The 22,329-nt window shown below is 45.1% G+C and overlaps 3 protein-coding genes across 11 annotated transcripts; 1 reads left to right on the forward strand and 2 right to left on the reverse strand.

The window, feature by feature from the left end:
• The first annotated feature begins 314 nt into the window (after nucleotides 1-314).
• CG2157 (uncharacterized protein) lies at nucleotides 315-1,736 on the forward strand. 2 transcript variants are annotated; one of them, NM_001298164.1, is made up of 3 exons: nucleotides 315-422; nucleotides 768-1,140; nucleotides 1,214-1,736. In NM_001298164.1, the coding sequence occupies exons 1-3, from the start codon at nucleotides 411-413 to the stop codon at nucleotides 1,570-1,572; spliced, it is 744 nt and encodes a 247-aa protein (NP_001285093.1). In that variant the 5' UTR covers nucleotides 315-410; the 3' UTR covers nucleotides 1,573-1,736. The 2 variants fall into 2 exon arrangements, with proteins under 2 accessions (NP_001285093.1, NP_572661.1); NM_132433.3 differs by having other exon boundaries at nucleotides 768-1,134; nucleotides 1,214-1,703.
• On the reverse strand, nucleotides 1,625-8,924 carry CG1637 (uncharacterized protein). 5 transcript variants are annotated; one of them, NM_132434.4, is made up of 4 exons: nucleotides 8,446-8,829; nucleotides 2,560-3,070; nucleotides 1,935-2,496; nucleotides 1,625-1,875 (listed from the first exon to the last, which is right to left on the reverse strand). In NM_132434.4, exons 1-4 carry the CDS (start codon nucleotides 8,582-8,584, stop codon nucleotides 1,735-1,737), a joined length of 1,353 nt encoding a protein of 450 aa, NP_572662.1. In that variant the 5' UTR covers nucleotides 8,585-8,829; the 3' UTR covers nucleotides 1,625-1,734. The 5 variants fall into 5 exon arrangements, with proteins under 5 accessions (NP_572662.1, NP_001285094.1, NP_727464.1 ...); NM_001298165.1 differs by lacking the exons at nucleotides 1,625-1,875; nucleotides 1,935-2,496; nucleotides 2,560-3,070 and adding exons at nucleotides 3,206-4,086; nucleotides 4,167-4,510; nucleotides 4,576-4,739 and having other exon boundaries at nucleotides 8,446-8,924; NM_167257.2 differs by lacking the exons at nucleotides 1,625-1,875; nucleotides 1,935-2,496; nucleotides 2,560-3,070 and adding exons at nucleotides 3,206-4,086; nucleotides 4,167-4,510; nucleotides 4,576-4,739.
• A 160-nt stretch (nucleotides 8,925-9,084) lies between these two features.
• On the reverse strand, nucleotides 9,085-22,281 carry Ork1 (Open rectifier K[+] channel 1). Of its 4 annotated transcripts, NM_001298168.1 has the most exons (8): nucleotides 21,363-21,851; nucleotides 17,025-17,188; nucleotides 13,264-13,562; nucleotides 12,946-13,197; nucleotides 12,771-12,874; nucleotides 12,506-12,653; nucleotides 11,903-11,975; nucleotides 9,085-11,588 (listed from the first exon to the last, which is right to left on the reverse strand). In NM_001298168.1, exons 2-8 carry the CDS (start codon nucleotides 17,164-17,166, stop codon nucleotides 9,547-9,549), a joined length of 3,060 nt encoding a protein of 1,019 aa, NP_001285097.1. In that variant the 5' UTR covers nucleotides 17,167-17,188; nucleotides 21,363-21,851; the 3' UTR covers nucleotides 9,085-9,546. The 4 variants fall into 4 exon arrangements, with proteins under 4 accessions (NP_001285097.1, NP_727466.1, NP_001285096.1 ...); NM_167259.3 differs by lacking the exon at nucleotides 11,903-11,975 and having other exon boundaries at nucleotides 9,085-11,607; nucleotides 21,672-22,281; NM_001298167.1 differs by lacking the exon at nucleotides 11,903-11,975 and having other exon boundaries at nucleotides 9,085-11,607; nucleotides 21,363-22,281.
• Between the last annotated feature and the right edge of the window lie 48 nt (nucleotides 22,282-22,329).

Below are 22,329 nucleotides of genomic sequence, written 5' to 3' on the forward strand. Positions count from 1 at the left end.
ATATGTATTTAATATACAATATTAGCAATCTAAGTTGATCCAGAGTTGTTCCATAAATGGGTTAAGTAGAGCTCATCTGATTCTGGAAACTATCTAATCCAGGATATAAATTCAATCTAATATGTTTGATGATTAAGCCAAGACCCATCAGCATACACGTTGTCCAGTGGCATGCGTCATACATACATAGGTGGCAAGCAAGGCGACACGAATCTCTGGGATGCAACAGTTGCGTCCAACTTCGCGGCTCGAGTTCGCTGGGATTGGAAGTGGGCTCGGCGGGTATAAAAGCGACTGCCGGCCCGGTGGGGAATCATTAGACAAGTGTCGAACGGCGCGTGCGCATCATAGTCTTGAAGGAGCAGTTAGCCACCAGAAAGCAGTGAACACCACAAACCGGCAGCCACAACATGAAGTGCTTTGTAAGGACTCGCCAAAGGATCTCTCGTGGATTATAATTTCCCAAAAACTAGAAAATGATTTAAAAAACACAGTTCGTTAAAGTGAATAATAAGTTTTGAAAGCATTGTATTCCAAATGCTTGATGTTCATTGTTAAATTATAAAGTGTATTTAAATTTTAGTTTAAAGTTGATACATATTTTTTACATTTTTTTTATTACATTTTTGAATATGTTTTATGTTGCTTTTGAGAATTTGTTAAACAAAATACTATTGTTAAAAAGTACTTTTCACTTTATTGAAATATGTTTTAAGTGGTAATCTTTTGAATATGATACATTTTGGTGACGCTTTATCCTCGCGCAGTTTATCCTGATAGCAACCAGTCTGGTGCTGAGTGCCTATGCCCAGGACGCGGCGGATTCTGACCTGGAGCAGGTGGCATCCGCATCGGCACCGGATGCGGTGGCCGTGGAGGATCAGGTGAGCGCCGCCAGCAGCTATGCCCCGCTGCAGGATAAGAAGCAGGAGAAGCGCTATGTTGGTGGATACGGTGGCTACGGAGCGGGCTACGGCGCGGGATACGGCGGCTATGGCGCCGGATATGGCGCAGGATACGGCGGCTATGCCTCTGGCCTGGGAGCCGGCTATGGAGGAGCGTACGGCAGTGGCGTCGGCGTTGGCGTGGACAGCTACTACAATCCGTACAGCTCGCGAGCTCTGGGTGGATTAGGTGAGGGTGAGCTTGAAAGAAGACTCTCAATCTCTTGCCGAAGACTCGTAGTATACCAACGCTGTTTCTCAATCCCCAGATGGTGCTGCAGTGGCCGGATACGGAGGCTATGGATCCACTCTGGGCGGCTATGGATCCGCTTTGGGTGGCTATGGATCCGCTCTTGGTGGCTATGGATCGGGACTTAGTGGTTATGGTGGCTCCTACAACTCGAATCCATACGCCCTGTCATACTACAACAGCAGGCTGGGCGCTGGAGCCGGCACTGGGTATCCGTACTACAACACCCGATTCGGCGCTGGTGGCTATCCATCCAGTTACTATACGAGCAACTATGGCAACAGCGTGGTGGGCGGCGGCTTGGGCGCTTTGGGCGGAGTGCCGCCCATCGGATCGGGCTATAACTACGGTTCCGGAATCTCGGGAACCGTCTACTAGACACCGCACGGTCCAACGTTCAAGATCTAAGCTAGTGGAATTTATTTTTTTTCATCGATATATTTTTTTCTAACTTTATTTTTATTAAAAGATGCTACAAAAAAATACATTATCATAATCGTCATTTAACTAGAAAGTATATATTTATATATGCATGTAATCTCATTGGGGCGATGGATATGCGCCATGCTTGTCCTTGATCACCCAGAAGGAGTCGACAATGGCGCCGTTCTGGTCATCGGACACCTGCTCGAAGTGAAGATGCGTGCCATTATGTGCCTTCAAGCGGGTGTATCCGTAATCCTAAAGAGATTATAGAATTATAGTATTCCGTTTTGATATTAAGCAGGTCATTCAATTACATTGCTATGGTAGGCATTCCAGATGGGCAAATCGTTGGAGAAGGGCTCGCGCTCCTCCTTGCAGCCGGCGGAACCCGTGATGATCTGGATGGGCGCCTTGGGATTAGTGTATGGCGCCTCGGCACTGCCATTGTACACCTTGTAGTCGTAGATTGGCCACAGGCGAGTGTAGAAGTGTTCATGCGCAAAGATCTCCACGTCGACGCCGTGCTTGTAGAACAGATCCTCCAGGCCGAACCACTTGAGCATGGGCAGACCCTGGCGAATGTACGTCTCCAGTTGGCTATTGCAATCGTACTCCTTGTCGTCGCTGCAGTACATCGGTCGATGACCGTAGGTGATGATCCACGGACGTTTGGCCCGATTCTCGGGCAGATTGGCCTCGGCCAGGTCACGTTCCAGCCACTCGAATTGCTTGGTCAGCAACTTGAAGCCATAGCTGAGGAAGTAGTAGACCTCCGTGGAGAAGGAGACAAAGTGCACGGGTCCCAAGTTGAAGCTGTACCACAAGCTGTCCGTTTCGCCGGGCATATTGAAGCGGGCGCGATAGTTGGAGAAGTTGCTGTGATGGGCCAAAGTAAGTTAGGTTTGAATAGTTAACACACCGGCATCATCAAATACTTACTACTTCTCCTCGTGATTGCCCGGACAAACCATGTAGGGCACATAGGCAGCCACCGACTCGATCTGGCGCATGAATGCATCACCCACGGCAGCGTTGGAGGTGTCCATGTCGTAGGCAAAGTCACCCACATGGATGATGGCATCGTACATGCCTCGCTCAGTGTCCTGCTGTAGTCGGCCCATCGACTGGGCATTCTCGTTGCCCATGTCACCGAAAATGGCCAACGAGGGCGACCACTTCTCACCCGCCGGTGGCGTCTTGAAATTGAACACCGCCGACCAACCGAGCGGACTGCCGCAGCTGTACTCGTACCGCGTGTCCGGCTCCAGATCCTTCAGTTCCACATTGTGTATGTACTGAGTGCGAGCCTTCTTTCCACCATCGACGAATCGCTGCCAGGTGCCGTTCACCATTATCGGCTCGTCTTTTAGATAGTTCCGCGAGAATTTAACCACCGAGGCGTTGGGGGAACTTCGAGTCGACCATGTCACCACAATATCACGAAGATTGTCTACAACAAAGTTCATTAGCTGGGATTATTCTCACTTTTAAAGACCCAATTTATATTTAAAACCATCTCGTTTTAAAAACAGTTTCCCCTCGAATTTCGTACTTAAGACTATAGAATCAGTAGGCCACAATCATTGCCACTCATACATAGTTGTTTTATTTGAGCGTATAACTGTAATTACATTTCATTAAAATATATATGTTTAGAAGGAGGATAGTTTCTTGGTCCGATTGCTGCGAATATAAATCATTCGAATTTGTGCCCGAATTTAAAATACTTTAGTATATGACGACATAAAATATCACAAAGTTTTTGAGTTGAGATCAGACTGGTACGGTCCATGCTTGTCCTTGACCACCCAGAAACTATCGATGACCTCGCCCTTCTTGTCATCGGACACCTGCTCGAAATGTAGATGGGTGCCGTTGTGGGCCTTCAGTCGAAGATACCCAAAGTCCTGGCTGTGGAAGGCACTCCACGGAGGCATGCGCTTGAAGAATGGCTCCCTGCCCTCGTGATTGCCGGCAGCTCCCGAAATGATGTGTATTGGTGCACCGGGATTCACATACGGCTCGGCCAGCGATCCATTGAACACGGTGTAGTTGTACATGGGCCACATCCGCTCGTAGCAGTGCTCGTGTGCCCACAATTCAATATCTACGCCGTACTGATAAAAGAGTGGCTCCAGCCCGAAGAAATCCAGCATGGGCAGACCCTTTCGAACGATTGTCTCATGATTGGCACAGTCATCTCCGTTGTCATTGCTGCAGTACATGGGCCGATGGCCGTATGTGATAATCCAGGGACGCTTCTTCCGGTTTTCTGGCTTGTTGGCCTCGATCAAATCCCGCTCCAGCCAGTCGTACTGCATCACGATCTGCTTGATCCCGAACTTAGTGAAATAATAGACTTCTGTGCTAAAACCGATGAAGTGCACCGGTCCAAGATCGAAGCTATAGAACATGTTATCCGATCCACCCGGCATGCTGAACCGATTGATGTAGTGCGAAAAGTTGCTATGGGTTGAAAGGGAAAAGTCCTTATATCAGTCATCATCATTATCATCATCGCAATTGGCTTGTGGTGTAGCACTTACTACTTCTCCTCGTGGTTGCCCACGCACACCATATATGGTAAGTAGGCGGCTATGGTCTCCACCTGGCGCATAAACTCGTCGCCGACCTCTCCGTTTTCCCAGTCCATGTCGTAGGCGAAGTCTCCCACATGGATGATGGCGTCGTACTGGCCGCTCTGCGTTTCACGCTGCAGCGCTGGAAGGGATGCCGCATTCACCACGCCCATATCGCCGTAGATCGCCAACGAGGGCGACCAGTCGGCGTGATCGAATCGCGTCCGAAACCAATAGGTGGCGGACCAGCCCAACTCACTGCCACAGTGGTAGAGATAGGTGCTATTCGGTTTCAGGTGGGACAGCGTCACCTGCATTCGGATGGGTTCATGGATTAGATGCCTTCGTTTGCGACTCTTGCTGCGTCGTTACTCACACGATGTATATACTGGGTGGCCTTTTTGGCTCCACCATCCACGAATTTCGTGGGCATTTGCGTCGCCTTCACTCGCTGATGCAGTCCATCGATGCCGAACTCACAGATTGATTCGTTGGTGTTGTCGCGCGTGTTCCAGGTGACGACAATGTCGAGCACGGTTTCTGCACAAGCACACTGATTAACTAGGAGCTTAACACTGAGCATGTCACATATTTACAACACTTGTCTACAAGATGAAGTCAACTATTAATGGATTCACTCACAAACCATTTGATTGATCGTTGAATTCTCAATTGAGTTGTTCCCAGTTTTATGATATTGAATTGTTTTATCCCAAAACAATAAGCACAATGAAAAGTTCAAGACATTTATTGTAAAGATACTAGGCATTTAAACAACAATCAGTGTACAATCGGATTGCCGTGACTATAATAAACCCGGTAATCGGATTTCATGTACTTATTGATAATAAAAACCGATCGGGTGCATATCCATTAGTCCTTTAACATTGATCCTAATAAGTATATCAAGTACATCCCATACACATTAAAAACAATTTGCTTAAGACAGCAGTTACCGAGTACCAGTTTTTGAACATCAAGTAACATGCGACAGAGATAAGAAACTAAGTTCATTTACGTTCTTATCAGCTTATGTTAAATGCACACTTAAAAGCGCTTGCATATGTGTAAATGCTGCGTTTGTTAAATTGGCTAAGTATAAAACTGTAGTTTGTTTCGGGCTGGGTTGAGATATTTGGATAAGGAATGTGCCACGCTTATTGCTATAGTTTGTGATCGAATCAGGTCGAGGCGAATGTGCGCTACTAATACTGCCTGTTGCTATTGATGCGTGTAATGCCTCGAGAGACTCCTTTAGCTTGAATTGATTCGGCTCAGGTTATGGTTCAGATTGGGAATGACTATTTAGTTTCGGTAGCTTCCATGCTTGGATTTCACCAACCAAAAGTCATCGATGATGGCGCCGTTCTTGTCGTCGGACACCTGCTCGAAATGGATATGTGTTCGATTGTGAGCCTTGAGCCGTGTGTAACCATAGTCCTGGCTGTGAAAAGCGCTCCATTCGGGTATTTTGCCCTTGAATGGTTCTCTTCCCTCCTTGCAGCCGGCGGATCCTGTGACGATGTGCACAGGGGCACTAGGATCATTGTACGGCGAATCCTTCAGCGTTCCATTGCGCACCTTGTAATCGTAAATGGGCCAGAGTCTCTCGTAGGAGTGCTCGTGCGCCCAAATGGCCACGTCCACGCCGAACTCGTAAAGCAGCGGCTCCAATCCGAACATGTGTACAAATGGCCAGCCCACCCGCGTGAGAGTCTCTGAGTGGGTGCAGTCATTGTCGTTCTCGTTGCTGCAGTACATGGGTCGATGACCGTACAAGATGATCCACGGACGCTTGTTCCGATTCTCTGGCAGATTGGCCTTGGCCAGATCCTCACGCAACCATTCGAACTGGAATACCAGCGGCTTTAAACCATAGTTGAGAAAGTAGTAGACCTCCGTGCTAATGCCCACGAAGTGCACGGGTCCCAGATCGAAGCTGTAGAACATGTTCTCCGTACCTCCCGGCATACTGAAGCGGGCACGATAGTTCGAGAAGTTGCTGCAACACCAACAATTAGATCCTGCTTCTACCAAAAAACACTCTACTCTCTGCTCTACTAGCTACTCACAACTTCTCCTCGTGATTGCCGGGAACCACCATGTATGGCAGGTAGGCAGCCACCGTTTCGATCTGCCGCATAAACTCATCCCCCACGCGAGCATTCTTCGTGTTCATGTCGTAGGCGAAGTCACCCACATGGATGATGGCATCGTACATGCCGCGCTGCGTCTCCTGCTGCAATCGGGCCAGGGATTGGGCATTCTCATTGCCCATATCCCCGTAGATAGCCAGCGATGGCGACCAGTCAACGGATGCCGAGGGCACTGTGCGAAACTGGAAGATGGCCGACCAGCCAAAATCGCTACCGCAATGGTAAGAGTATGTGGCATTTGGCTCCAGGTCCCTAAGCGTCACCTAAGCAAAGTAAACAATAAGTTTTTCTCTCTCTTTCTGGTACATCAACTGCGATGTCAAGGTGGATCGATTGATTGTTAAGAGATGGAGTGCAAGCAGTCCTGGCTCATTGGTTCTTAATTTGGTTCTAAGAGCCGGATTCAAGGTTGCATTCCTCTTACATTCTCACATCAATCTACTTGAATCGTTTGATCGGTTGCATACTCTATGCATACCCTGTGGATGAACTGCGTGGCCTGCTTGTGACCGCCGTCCACGAATTTAGTAGCCTTTCCCCGGGCCTGTTGGGTGAGCCTGACCTGTCCGTCTACCAGTTGACCGTACTCCACCACGCTGACCGCACCCACTTCCTGATCCGGCGGCAGGCTGCGCGTGGACCAAGTGACGACTATCTCGCTATCGGTGCGTTCTGCTTCAGAGGACAAGCGGATATCGAGAAACGGGGAAGAGTAAAAGAAAAACAAACTTGAGCAATTTCGTTGGTCCAATGTTGGTACGTTTCAAATGAAAGGAAAACAAACAATTAGCCCCCATCCGGCATCTAATATCATTTAGATTTGGCATTAATACTGATTACTAAACATGAAAATGTATAGATTTATAGTATAATATAAACAATGAACTCGAATTCCAGATTTGCCACGATAATGATTCGCATAATTAAAGTTGATTGAAACAAGTGCTACTTGGTTACTTTAATGAATAACTTCAATCCCATTAGCATCGCTTGTGCCAAATTGAATTTGAATCTGTAACGGGTGCAGGGTCGTCCAGTCATTCATGACCAAATGTTATTGTCCAATAAAACCCTGATATTTTTGCTTTGCAGCGACGCTCCATTGTTTGCTTCATCCTTATCGCCAACCCAACAGAAACTAGAAACTAGAACACAAAGCCAAATGGCCGGTGGGATGACGATCGACCGTATCGGCAAATATGAGGCCCCACAGGGAGCCAAAGTCTATCAATCTTTGGGTTGCATTTCAGGGTTTTGAAGTTTGCAATGCCCGCGTTGTCGTAGACAACAGTGGAACCCCAATATGGCGGAATAATGCTATTTTTTTTGGGGGGGAATCACCTGATTACAAAAAAGACTGGCCGAGCGGCTGACGTTTTTAATCTTGTTCAGTTTTTCGCCAATCGCACTACACAGCGATTAATTTTAGCATTGTGCACGAACACATTCACAGTGGCATACTTAAATTGTTTGTTAATGTTTTTGTGTTTGACCTGCCACCTCATCAGGCCTTAAATAAGCTTGAATTTATTGCTGCTTCCAAAAATTCGGAATTAGATGTTATCAGTTTTGGAGTTTTATGGGACTTTCGATTATTAATATAAAGCTATATTTATACAATATTTGGGGAAACCTTAGGTATTACCTTGTTGTAATTTGTAGGCTGTAACTAACGATCGTATAGATATTAACTACAATTAAATATAACTATGCATTGCGCCCGTTATTGTGGGTGCATTTGCATTTGTTCATCCCATTTATAGGGGCGACGACACTGATAATCATTTTATGTAGCAAATGATTCTGGGCGGGATTGGAAAGCAAGTATTGATATCACTCGATAAGTGCCTCTGGAATTGCGTACTATACGATCAATGTTTTTCAAAACCATATGTGATAATACACATAAAGGAAAATGTAAGTACAATGTAAGGTAATGTAAATAAAATAAACTTTCCTACGTGATAGATTTGTAATATTAGAAACTTATATGCCAAGCTATCATTTTTCTCCCAGTGTATTCTAACACTAATGCAACGCTGCAGGTGAGCAATTTACATAATGCGAAAAGTAAAGAAGATCGCACTCACCTCCAAAGGACAGATGCACTTGCTCCGGCTGATAGTGAACAATGTCGACGTCCTGGTCGATGGGAGTGCTCCTAATCCCCGGAAGAAGCAGCACCAGCAGGAGCAGCGACGCTAGCAGAGCGAATTGCAGTCTCTGCATTTTTACCGTTTTGTATTTACTTGTGTTTGTTGTTGCACAGTAACGCAGTCAGCAAAAACATTGCCAAATCACAATTGCGTCGTTGTCAAAGTGGGGACACTTGGCTCGGGGAGTCGTTGGAGTTAAACGGGGGAATCGACAAATTCGCTTGCGGGAACAACAAAAAATGAGCACTAATATGGAAATATCCAGCAATTTATAAGCGCAGCCACAACAAAAACAATCCGGGTGCAGTGTGACCTTGGCCGCCGAACAGCAAATGCCAGTGGTAACGATTGCACGCTGGCGACAACTATCGATAGAAAGCGATAAGTGAGCGCGCGATTTGAACTTGATACGTAAATAAATTACGTGAAAATGACAAATTTATCTAAAGCTGTTTGAATAAAAATGAAATAGCGTTTCAAATTCAAAACAGCTCAATTGGTTATTCTATTGTTAATACATTTCGACCAATTACTCAATTTCAATTAAATCAATCAATTAGAAATGTACGCATTATTGCAGAATATCTTTATTATATAACAGCATATGAAATGTTTTGGGGAATGAAGTCCCTCTAAGAGCTAAATGAAACTACACACAATTCGAGATCCTTTGTCGGTCCCAATTGAATGCTTGAAAACATGCGGATCGTTTTGTTCATATAAGCGCCTTCTTAGCAATAAACATAGAAGAATATATATATAGATATATAGATTAGGGTATATGGGTATAAATACAGGATAACAATAGAGAGAGAGAGATAGAGAGATAGTTTTAACAATACATACAACTAGGATAACTGGATATACGTATGTAAATAGGTTTAAGGATAACATTAGCATAACAACTAAGGACTTTTGGCAGCCTTATCGACTTTGTGGCATACATGCTGTGAAATTGGCAAAGCAATTCCGCTGGACGTGGAAATACATATGTATACGATACAGGTAATACATCTTTCGGACAAGGAAACCTAACTACTTCTCGGCGGGGGCACCACTCGATCCCGTGGCCGCTGCACTGGGCATGCTGCTCTTGCGCTGTGCTTGCGAGATCTGCACGATCCTCGAGAGCGGCGAGTGGGTGCTGCTGGTGCTGGGTCTCGTTCCGGCGGGCAAGGGCAGCAGCCGTTGAGCGGACGTTCCGCCAGACTCGTCGATGGCCCCCGCTGGCAAGGCGCTTCCACTTCCTCCGGGCGGCGACGTGGGCGACAGTTCGCGGGCCAGTGGCGAGGGTCGCAGCGAGAGGCGTCGCTGGAGCGCCGTCTGTGAGGACTGCTCCATCAAACTGGCACCTGGTGGCGGCGCCTGTCCCGGTGGAATTTGCAGAGCAGTCGGTCGCACGCTAAAGCGACGACGGAATTTGCTCTGAACAGTTGGCGCATTCGATGGACCGGCTGTTATTTGGCTTTGATTTGCGGCTCTCTCAGTGTAACTGGGTGGCGGTTCCAGCAGGGATCTGGCTGCCGGTGCGGTGGCTGCTCCACCAGTGGGCGATATGCCAACAATAGTGGAGCGACGCGCGTACAGCCGATTGGCAGCCGCCGCCTGCAGTGTCCTCGTTTGATCGCCAGCGAAGAGCGACAGGATCGGCGGCAGCTGCGGTGGCTCCAGTCCAGCATTGCCCATCTTGCGCTGTTTGCGGCTACCCCTCGATATTCCGCCTCCACCGGCAGCTCCTCCAGCCGCTGCCGCCTGTTGCTGTTCATCAAGCACGGCATGGGTGTGCACTACCTCGAGCGCACGAATCAGATCCGCAATGGTCGTCTGCTCCAGCACATTCATATCCTTTTCGGAGGTAACCGAGAATATGCTGCTACGGCGCGGAGCAGAGGTCAGCGATGATGCCGATGCTGTAGCTGGGAAGAGGCTGCCACGACGCGCGGCCACTGCCGCCATGGCCGCCGATCCAGAGCCACTGGTTGCCAAGCTGCCGCGTCGCATCTGCATCTGGGCCAAGGCGTGCGCGGTCGGCGGATACATGCTGCCCCGGCGAGCGGATGGGGCTTGATTCTGGGTGTAGATGCTCTCGCGTCGGCGCTTGCCAGCAGCCGCCTTGCGTTGATAGGCTCCACCGCCCAATGCCGATGGCGGGGTTGCTCCATCCTCCATCTGGAAGCCCATGTTCGTTAGCCCGCCGCCGCCGCTGGCCAAGCTGCCATTCGATTCGAAGGGCGGTGGCGGACCGCGTCCGTTGCGCAAATAGGATTGACTGGAGGCCGCCGTGACCGTGTTGCTGTAGTAGTCCAGCGGGGATCTGGCTTGCTGCGAGATGACACCCTCGGGTACCGAGACCACGGACAACTTGCGCTCCAGATCCTGCGAGGGGCGCTTCTTCTGGAAGGGAAACAGACGTCGCAGACCATCCGGCATGGAGAACTTCTTGACGCGACCGGCACCCGGTGATTGTTTCTTCAGCTGCTCCTCCAAAGCATCCGGCTCCAGATGGACCATGGTCGAGTTGGCTGCTCCGTTGGCACGCTGCTGTCCCTTGTAGCGCTGGTTGAATGCCTCCTGGATCTGCTGGTTGTCGCCGCTCCATGTCCATTCGTTGTGGCTCGAACGCAGTGGCCTCTCGCTCTGCCAGCGAGGTGCCTCCAGATTGAAATCGGAGCAGGCACGTGCTCTTGGACGTCGCGGTGATGTGAACTCGTTGACCGTCGAGAACGACCATTCGCTGGCCAGGATCTGGGAGTCGGAGAAGCCATGATAGCCACCATAGAGAGCCGCATCTTCCTGTTCCGCCGGCGGTGGCTTCACCGTGGCCAGTGCGTTGACCACCTTGGCCAGCAAATCGGTGGTCTGGCGGTACGCCTCCGCCGTCTCGAATGTCTTCTCGCGATCCAGTTTGCTTAGCTCCGTATCGGAATTGGCGTGTACCATGCCCGCCTCCCTTTGGGCGGCAACCATGTCGGCGCACACGGAGAATGCCCTCTTCCGGCTGGGAATGGGAGCCGGCTCCACGCGGTACATGCTCAGATCCGGACACGAATTGGAACGTGGCAGTGTGTAGGCGATATCTACATCGGTGTACACAGGCTGATAGTATTAATACGATATAACAAATTCGGTTTCATATATGTATAGTCAATGTAATGTAAGAGTTTCGATTTCCAGTCCATGTGTGTTAAAGTTTGGTAGTCATATTTGCAGTTCCAAAAAGTGTAGAATGTTGATTTGGTGTCGTACATGTAAAGAGAATAGTTTAGATTAGTGTTCGACCTTTGCATCGTGGGCAGTAGTTAATCATCCAATTGTCGGACTGATTTTGGGCTAGCACTGTCTATATAAACTCGATGTGGGTCCATTGGAAATCTCTGGTTGTATTACTTACATCGGCTGCTCTTCTTTTTCTGCTCAGTCTTAGCCTTATTTTTCGGCTTCTTTCTATTTCCCTTTCGACAAAACTAGAACGGAGAACAGCGGCTATTTAAGATTTTGGTTAACGTCTAAGAATACTGGCTAATTGGAACGTGGATACGAGGATACCGCTTAGTCGGACACGAAACATTGAAGGTACTCCCAGTGAAAATCTCTCTGCAAGATCAATGGTTAGTTAGCCCCGTGTGGTGGTGCACAATTGGACACGAGTGCATAATCATATCAAGGAATATTTTATATAGTTAATAATAGTATAGTTAATGTGGTTGCCCAGTTATATTGTAATCAACCTTAATCTTTATATTAAATTTTCCGCTTATATGTATATTTAGCTTGTTAGCAATGTTTTATACCTAATGGTTATTAATTCGTTATTTGTGAAAACTTTTCAAATTTTTAGGTATAAGAATATAAGGATAACTATTTTAAAGTATGGAATGACTTAATTAAGCTTCTAATATTATTTGAAAATTCCCAAGTTAAAGTGCAATCCCATTTTGAAACACTGAGTGCTAGCCCATTTGTGTGATGTACATGGATGATGGGAATCGTTTACCTTCACTTTGAGGATGTACAGCTCGTTGAGCATTCGCCGGAGGTAGCCCACATCCTTGGTGACGCCAGACCAGATGCGATTCTGTGTGGCCTTCAGGTTGGAGGACAACTGCTGCTCCAGGTATGCCAGCTTCTTGCTCTGGAGGCCCCTGTTCATGCCGAATGCGCGAATGTTAAATGATGTTGATTATTGTTCGATGGTTAGATCATGCAAAAGACACGAAACGTAGGACATGCAATGGATATTGATGCAGCCCAACACTTACCGAGTGATAAATGTCATGATCATCACAAGATATCCCAGCGAGAAGATGAACCACACGATCACAAAGATCTGATAGACCACGAACCAGCCGCCGAACTCCTTGGGCTAATGGCAAATTTAAGATATACTATAGTTACACGGAGTCTCGATGTTAAACATATTTGAGGGCAACTCACCTGGTTGGCTCCAAATGTGGGCACATAGTCACCGAATCCAATTGTTGTGGTGGTCACATAGCTGTAGTACAGCGAGATGGAATAGGGCCAGTTCTCGAAGTAGGTGAACACCCACGAGGGCAGCAGCAGGAAGAGAGCTATTCCCGGAATCAGGGCAATCACCACCGTGGTGATCAATCCCAGCTGCGGCGGAACATAGTGCATATCCGTGGACATCTTGTACTTTTTGTAGCGTCTGTAGATCGCTTCAAACTGGTGAGGAAGCCAATATACATATATGATTTATGGTTACATATTGAATTACATTTCCCCACTCACCGTACGTCCAAAGTATTCGCCGAGGCCGGCAAAGAGGATACCATTGACGGGGATGCCAATCACCGAATACGCGATCATGATCATCCGTCCGGCGAAGGTGGTTGGCGATATATTGCCATATCCCACCGTGGAGCAAACGGTGAAGGCGAAGAAGAAGGCATGGTAGAAGGTCCACGTGTAGGGCGTATCATCATATGTCGGCGGCAATGTAACCGGTTTGTCACAGTAATCCGAGATCCGTTGAAGAATCTCATCCTGTGTGGTCGTATTCTTGTCGCCCAGCTCCTCCAGCAGATATTCTGTAGCGAAATAAATTTGGGGGATAGCATGGAATTAGTGCACTTTCATGCCCGATTGAGCGTGAAATCAAATCAATTTTAATTGCTCTCCGCCATTGTGGTTCACGTGTCTAACCGAATCCGATCCGGATGTGAATGTGCCACCGAGCGCTGACCTTCCGCTTCCCGATGTCCATAAACAATGGACACAAAAGAAATCCGTTACGAATCCGGTGATCATCGATCGTCACTGAGTGGAGTGGCTACCTAAATAAAAAATTCCCCCATCGTGCTATTTATTACACTTGAAACAATTGCCATTCGGATTTGATTATGGTGATTGAATCGAATTGAATAAAACTGCTGAAAACTATGCTATAGAGATCGCTAATTATATACGTATTGTAATAATGCAACCTTCGAAAAACATTCCGAATTGGAAAACCTTACATAACATTGTTTTTCTCGCAGTGTTCAGATCGCCATAGGCAATCACCACGTTCATGACCTGACCCGGACGATGCGGCTCCGGGTAATTGAAATGCGCTGGATGAACGACACCAGTCGGTTTCATTGAAAGATATTTATCAGGCACATAAATTGAGATCGTGGCCGGAAAATGAGTTTAGCGAATCTTGCTGTAGGTCAGTAGTAAGAAGTAGAGCTTTTTCGATCGGTTTTGATTTCTGGGAATTAATTAAACGACGAGACATTGAACGATATCACAGATTATGCAATAATTCTGAAGTGATTGTATTAACTATGGGAAGTAATCAATTGAAATTGAGTCAATAAACCCCCCAGTTTGCTTTCAAGACCCAACAATATACAATCTTCAAGTATTCGCGATTATCAATCAGCTCTGATATAACTGAAACAAAAACGATTACACAATCTATGAATAGATAGAGATTATCAAATTTTGTTTGTAATCTATCACTTGTTTTTGATCTTTGAATGATTCAACTATTGAATGACAAAGTCTATTGAATGGCCATTATGCTAATTGATTGATTCCCAGATTGATTGATGTCTAGAGAACCGTTCCAATCGGAACGGATGCTCTCTAATCACTGCTGTTCGTCCATCGTTTTTCCTTATCAAAACCAAGTGCCATACACCTATCAGTTGAGATTTTCATGATCGGCTGTCTAACCTTTATGGCCAAGTTTATCGGACTCGAGTCTCGAGAGAGCATTCTACTTACTATTTGGCAGATTGCTCGAATGCAAGTGCAATCATTCAATAAACCCTGAGCCTTGTGCAAATGCAAGCAATTTTTGAGTTACTCCTCGTAATCTTTTAACGAATTGCATAATTCAATAAATGCGTCCGGACTCTGAAGGCAAGTGGCCACCAACAAAGGGATTTGCAGTCATCTGGGTGTCATCCCATCTCATCTCGCATCTGTCATCTGGCAAGCTCTCATCGCTGATCTCTGATCACAACGGGACACAATTGGGGGCAATTCAGAGATTAACAGCTACAACAACAGCCATATAGAGTAGTATATGCCACACAGACGAACGGGAACAATTTAATCGCCTTTGTGGATCTTGATTGCGGGCAATTTGTTCATAGAAGTCGATCATTATCTCAAATTCTTGCAAATCCTCTCGACTCGCCTCTCTGGCTTACACTGATTATCTCGATGATTGAGTGCGGCCCGGAAAAGTTTGTGGCAAACAAATTGATAAATTAATTTAATTAAAGCTCTCCCAAGCGAGGCAGCAAGTCCGCTGGCAGTCCATCTAAACAAACTGAGGTCGAGGTCAGTGGATGCAGATGCAGCTAGGTCCCTACGATCACTATGATCTTACGATCTTTTCGAGATTTCGAAACATTCTCAAATACAAAAATCATCTGAAGAGTAGCAGTACCTATTTTTTTAAATACTTTTCTTTTTTTTTATAATACCTAATGAAAGCCACACTAATTAATATGCCACTCTAAATATTTAATGTCCATAATTCTCATTTCCTGTCTTTAAGTTAACTCATCGCTTTAAAATAGACCTTGCATTATAATATCGTGCTGACTTCGCTATATATTTGCGACAAGTCTTTGCGAATATAAAGCCTAAGTTATTTAAATAAATTATTCATTTTAATACCCCTCATATTAAGCTGTGGTATAATGAGCTTCATTGCAAAGTGCATCAAGTTATTAATTTAGTTAATGCTAACAAAAAAAAAAAAAACAGTAATCAATGCCTACAGATTCAAGGCTTTTTCAAAATGAAGGAAATCATTTATATCTTCTGGGCGAAACTTTAAAGTAATATACCCCACATTCCGAATCACTGATCACTCACATTCCTGGGAATTCTGTTAGTGGAAGATCCCTTGGCCGTGTCATTTGGCCCGGTCACCTTATCAGGTGTCAACAGCTCAAACCTAATCTCACCGTGTTTGTGGACACTTGAAAGTCATCGGCACACGGTTGTGGTCATCGTCCATAGCCCATAGCCAATTGAAGTGCTAAGGAGTGATTATGGTGACTTTGTCCACTGGCTTTGCCTGCTTGAATATGCATAACAAAACGGAGACACATAGTTAATGCCATGTGAGAATCTAGGGTATTAACTGGGCCTATCTCATATCACATCGATTGACCATCGAACGACTTGACTCATTCAACCGGAGTGACCTAGGTTGACCAGAGTTGAGCTGTACGACGATAGTGTATCGGGTTAGCCTCTGATTCAATCCGTTACGATCCACACACGTCTTGGGTCGATGGTTACTAATTAGAGCGTTTATGGGTTATTTATTTGCATAATTAGCACACTTTATGTGCTATTTAAATCCGGATTTATTGCAATTGAAGAGGCATTAAAATAAATACATCCGAGACTGCCGATTTAGCTCGATTTAGCGTAGATATAATCGCTCTCACACCCCGATACATACTCGCACATATATATATATATATATATATATTCACACTGATCGAATATAGAGGTCGCGTTGTCTATAAGGCAAACAGACCTGTGATTGCCCCAGACGTGTCGATTCGTAAACCTCACACTTTGCTCCCACATTTACGCACGTTTTGCCAAAAATAAAATACGTATCCAGATATATATATATATATATATATATAGGATATGTATATCTTTAATTAGGCGATTTTTTTTTTGCCCTACATACTCCAGAAGAAGAACCCATTTGAAACTAATTCTTCTTTTTACTAACCATTGAAATATTACGACTCTGTAAGATAATACCTCTAAGCTATACTAAAAGTGAACCACGCGTCGAGAAACCTCAACATGTGGGTGTCAAAGCATCAAAAGATTCGCGGACATGGCTCTAGACTTTCTATCAAAGTCGTGGGCGACTATTTAGTTGGGTTCGTCGGCGTCGGGATCACATGCTCATGGATCGTCTGGTGCGGATCACGCGGCTAATTATGACTATATGACTAGTGGATATAGAGGGAGTAGTGCAATACTATTGATTTCTTTGGTAGCTCACCCACCGTTGATTGCAATTTGCGCCTTGCGCTGTTCGGCGCGCGATATCTTCTCCTCGCCGTGCTCAATATGGTAATAGATTGCCGCCCCGAACATCAGGTAGGATATGTAGAAGATGAGCAGCAGGATCCATCGATTCGGCGACATGCTCGACGGATTGTCGCACTACCTGAAAGGACAGCGAATACAGCTAAAGATTCCAGTTTGGTAACGAAGAAATCGCAATCGGATCGGAATGGGAAGTTGTTTTCAAATCGGAATATCAGTGGATCAGTGTATTTTTTATTTTATTATTATTTTTTTCGGATGGGGAGGGGGGGGGGGGGGGTTCGGTGTGATCGCGCCGCTCTTGTGTTGTCTGTTGTTATTTATGGTTGTATCGCCGCTAATCGAAGCTTGATTGCGATTGTCCAAGTGCTGGCCAGTCGCTCTAGTTGTTGTCTATATGTGCACGATAGGAGAGAGCAGAGATACCGGACTATACGGTTCCATGCCCTCCGCCCAAAGTTGCGGGTCTTATGCGTTATGCGTTGGCACATCCCCAAGACAATCCATCTAACATACATGTTAGTATGTACATACATGTATGTATATGTGTTAGCCATCTCCCAACACTCATTGCAAATAAAGTGCCATCATAAAACCGCATCTAAACTATTATTCTAGGCGGTAGCTTAAGCCCTTTTGCGAAGTACAGTACCGCCGTGTTCGTTGCAATTGATCGTTTTCCCCTGGCCGCATTTCTTGGCCAAAACCACGCGCAGCTCGTATCAAAAGTGGCCTCCTTAGCCGAATGATCGTCATCGCTGGATCGTTTCTGGAGTTGCCATCGCCAGGTTGGCGACGTCATCGAGGCTCCGAGGCTTACACCTATTGAAACTTCTAATCATATCGCTCGGGGCAGAACAGGGCATTAACGCTAATTTTCCACGATTTCTCGCGGTGCAAAGTAGTCCGCTAACGATTAGCGACCGTCGCAGACGTTGCCCTCCCAGCAGTTCAGGTCCCCATCTTGTTGGCTCTTATCTACGAAAATATAGTGTGTGCGAATGTCTGGGGATCACAAAGGTGGCCAGGGGTATTCAGGGGGGTGGTGCTTGCTGTGGGTGTTGTGTCAACCTAAAACTCGCCATGTGAATCGACCGACCGCACTTGGCTGCCAATTAGCGATCGCGAATGCAAAACACAGAGCGAAGTTGACAAGCCCAAATACTCAAATGCAAACTCAAAATCATCAGGTGTCATAAGTTTGGTGCGAACTCTACTTACTCATTAGAGTTCCCAGTGATTAGAGTTATTGGAGAAACGTACAGACAGGCTATAGAGTCACCCAAAGAGCCTGTTGTCATAGCTGAAGACAATTGTGAAAGTACTTGTTGAATCACCTGTGTTAAATACTATTTATGTCCGTGGACTGCAAGTCTTAAGCCATCCATAAAGATATGCGATGGTGATTGGTGGCTAATTGGTAATTGATGGTGAAAGTTCTTAGTTAATATCATAAAGATAAAAGCTTTGGCGGCCGCTCAAGTCATCATCATCAATGGGCGGGTGCAGATTTGTGACTCTTACAATATCATAAAGATAAAGATGGCATTGCCAGCGTGTTCGCCCTAATGAGTTCATGTTGGGGTAGTTCCTGTGGACTTTACGCGCGTGGAATCCCCCGCCAATTCACGTGAATCAACTAATCGAGCTATACTACTATGCTTCCTTCAGTTGCTTTGGTCTTTCGATACCTTCCTTAGGTGGGGGTTGGTTCTATGGGCTCTATTGGTTCTATTTTCAACGCTGATCTACTATCGCCGCGTATCGGTAAAGTCTTCTCATTACACGCTTGATTACATTGGGACAATTCGAATTGTTTATTCCCGTTGTTCAAGTCAAGTGATCGCTGATAACGATTCTACGCTACGCTGCCTTTTGTTCTGCAACAGTTTTAATTATTATTATCGCTTCTTACTGTATAATTTCTATTAAATTATCTATGGAGTAGTCTTGTGTTTTTTTCTGTTTATTTATTTTTTTTGTTTTTTTCGCTACATGATGGCTATTTGGCTATTGCCTGTATTCCCGCTGGCAACTAAAAAGCAACTACGGCGACTACAATAATTTGTTAACAATAAAATAAAAAGTCGTCTATTGGGCTCGTTCCTCGAGCACTGACTGGCTGGCGATGACGCCGTTCAATGGAAGTCTTTTCATTTATTGTGTTTCCTTTTTTTTTTATGTTTTTATTTATTCCGAACAAACATTTCGATGACGCTGTGTGTTCCCAAACGCGATCTTTTTAACGCTTTTTTTTCCTCCCTTTTTTGTTTCTTTTTTTTTTGGGCTTGCCCTCTTGGAATTCTTTTGGAGTGGAAAATTCTGCCAAAAAGTTTGCGGAAATAACTGATAATCGAATCGGGTTAACAGTAAATTAGGATCGTTATTTCATAAAATACCAAATATGGCAGAAGGTTAATATTAATCCCAAAAGTGTATAGGCTTGCTCATAACTTTCACGAGACCCGTGGAAATTTCGCAGACAAACACCCCCACTCACAACTCACAACACACCCGTCGTAAAGCCATAAAATGGAGCCACTCTTTATCGAACCGAACCCAAGACGAACCCAAATAAAACCCTGATAATCATGTTCGATGATCATGTAAATGAATTAAGTCAATGTTTGACGTCAAGTGGTGTAGACAACAGAACATTTAATATGACAATAAAAGCATTTACTAATTGATAGCCCACATACTCCAGTTCATGGTGATCGTTGGGTATTTTTGGATAGATCGCCGAAGGATCGCTAGATCACTATCACAACGATCCAGGGGCACGTGCATCCCCAGAGTATTAAAAATTAAAAATCGAGAACGGAGAATTGAGAACTGAGAAGCCCGTGTTACGTGCAGAATTGGCGGGGAAGTCGTACGGACTACGGTCGTATATTATGTGAAACAAAATTAATAAATAACAAAATATTTACATATACCGACGCTAAATAGTCGTATAATCAATAATAAATAGCAGCAACTGCAAAATGAACACGTTTAGTAAATAATCGCAAAAGTCGTCAAGCGTCAAAAGCCGTGCTGTGCTTTTCTTTCGTTATTTTTCTTTTTTTTTTTTTTCTTTTCCAATTTTCAATTCTTCCCGGAGAAAGATGAGTAAAAATCTAGGGCGGGATGAGAGGGGTGTCGAATAAGGCACAGAATCGCAAGCATTGTGTCCGGAGTCTGAAAAATCTGGGTGGAAATACCAGGCGGGCCTGATGAGCCTATTGGGTGCTAATGATGACATTGTTTTACAAGCCGGCGCGGCAAGATGATTAATTGAATTGCGATCTATCAATGTCTCGTTTCCTCCGTCAGTCTCGTCATCGTCTTAGTTGGTGCTTCTGGTTTTCCTTCCTTTGATAAGACTACGTCAGAGCTTCGAGCTATACACGGCAATTAAAGGCGACAGTTATGTGTCCATAACTGCATAAAAGATTGGATAGAATTCTTAATTTTTAGCTTGCAAATCTTGAAACTATAATAATGACTTTCTATCGTTTTGTGTTTGTCTGCAAGTGATATAGTTTTTGTGATATACATATATGTATTTTTTTAACTTTGAAAATTGTTATTAATTTTAAACATTACGATTAATTTTGGAAATATTTCACTAACATGGATTTAGTATTTAATATCATTCCTATACATGTATTGCCGATTGGCCTTTATCCAGCAACCGAGTTAACAGAGTTACCAACTAACTGAACTGATTGACGAACCGAACGGATCTATAGTTTGGGCCATATTTGCTTATAACCAAATGCCCCATGATGGATGATGTTGGCCTAACATTCTTGAGCCCTCTGCCAATCGGACTGATCGATAACAGATACATAACTGGTTGCCGTTATTTGCGCTGACTACTGCTAACGGTACATTCGTAGCGGGCGTACGTAAAACGTTTTTGCATATGGTAACAACAGTTAAGCAAACACTTTTGCACTGTGAAACAATTTCGTTAATTAAATGCATTCATACTACAGATACCGTTTCGGAGGTGCGGCACTGATTGATTTACCGGATTTTGACAAAACACTCTAAAAAAAACAAAACCTATCCGAGTTAAACAGAATGTTTAAGATTAATGTCATTAAAGGTTCTTGTGTGATAGTATCATTGAGTTTGGCTAAGATTTCTGATATGTAAGAAAAAGACTATTTTTGTAAATGTAGAATCGAACTTAATTTTTTAAGAGATGCACATGGACTTTTTCCGCGAGTGTAGACAGCGCGTCTGAAGTGGGGCGCACATGCGAATCCGATCGTTTAGATTGGGCCCAGAAGAACTCTAACCTGTGCACTATATGTAATCGTTTCGATTCCGGGCGTGCAATGGATCGCGCTCTTGCTCCTCTCTTCGTGGCCCACTCAGATAACGCCGTGCAAGGTGACCACGGGAACCACACCAAAAATTAATGACAGTCACACGGATGGAAGAGATTTGTAGGTTGGGTGGCTTGGCGATAATGTGTGTTGTTTACAAGTGCACTGATATTAAATTGAATTCCTTCTGGTATTCCTTCTTTTTCATTTATTTGCAATTATTCTTTCCGTTCCATTCCGATCCTCTTAACTTTTATGCTTCACTTTCAGGATACCCACGATCAAAAATTGTTGAAAAAAAAAATAAACACTCGCAGGAACCGTTGGCTTTCGCCTTTCGCTGTGTGGTTTGTAGTTTTGACTTATTATTTTTTTTTTCTTTTAAAGAGAATCGCGAAACACTGAAGACTGAGCTAAAAAAAAAATATACACTCGCGGCGATCGCGTCGCAGGACCGTTACCGTTACCGGTGCTCGCTGAATTTGATGTGAAAAATGGAAGGTTGACACTTTTTGTTAACGGTGACGATCGCTCCGTCGCTTCTCGATTCCCGTAACCGTTCTGATTTAAATGGAACGCTCTGCTCCAAGCTCACGTCGGTTTCCAGTCTCTGCCGGCGTAGGCGTAGGCGTCGACGTCGCTGCCCGCTAACCGCTATTTCGGTTTCTTTTTCGCTTTTCCGTTTCGTTTTCGACAATTTCCAGCCGAGCTTTAAACTTAAAGTCGCCTTCTCTCTCCGCCCGTTTCCCGTTTTTCCGGAAGGAGCTTCACCGTTACATTACTACCAATTGGTTACTTCAAAACGAGCTCTCCTCGGAGTCCGGTACTTAAATTATAAAAAGAAATCAGAGCGAAGAGCTCAAAAGCGCACGGCAAGCGAACAAGCGGCATTAATACAATTCAACCAGCTCCTTTAACTGCCGATCGGTGAGTTAGT

The sequence above is a fragment of the Drosophila melanogaster genome, chromosome X, assembly GCF_000001215.4.
Source record: "Drosophila melanogaster chromosome X".
NCBI classification, from domain to species: domain Eukaryota; kingdom Metazoa; phylum Arthropoda; class Insecta; order Diptera; family Drosophilidae; genus Drosophila; species Drosophila melanogaster.

What these genes read in the sequence shown, in the direction of transcription:
- CG2157 (NM_001298164.1), top strand. An exon ending in TCTGGGTGGATTAGGTGAGG is followed by an intron (nt 1,141 to 1,213) that starts GTGAGCTTGAAA and finishes CTCAATCCCCAG; the next exon opens with ATGGTGCTGCAGTGGCCGGA.
- CG1637 (NM_001298166.1), bottom strand. Translation starts at nt 8,584, where the DNA reads ATGCAGAGACTGCAATTCGCTCTGCTAGCGTCGCTGCTCCTGCTGGTG. An exon ending in CCACGCAGTTCATCCACAGG is followed by an intron (nt 6,619 to 6,833) that starts GTATGCATAGAG and finishes TACTTTGCTTAG; the next exon opens with GTGACGCTTAGGGACCTGGA. An exon ending in GGCAATCACGAGGAGAAGTT is followed by an intron (nt 6,202 to 6,271) that starts GTGAGTAGCTAG and finishes TTGGTGTTGCAG; the next exon opens with CAACTTCTCGAACTATCGTG.
- Ork1 (NM_001298168.1), bottom strand. Translation starts at nt 17,166, where the DNA reads ATGTCGCCGAATCGATGGATCCTGCTGCTCATCTTCTACATATCCTAC. An exon ending in GGCGCAAATTGCAATCAACG is followed by an intron (nt 13,563 to 17,024) that starts GTGGGTGAGCTA and finishes ATTTCGCTACAG; the next exon opens with AATATCTGCTGGAGGAGCTG. An exon ending in TGTACATCCTCAAAGTGAAG is followed by an intron (nt 11,976 to 12,505) that starts GTAAACGATTCC and finishes TCTCCGTTCTAG; the next exon opens with TTTTGTCGAAAGGGAAATAG.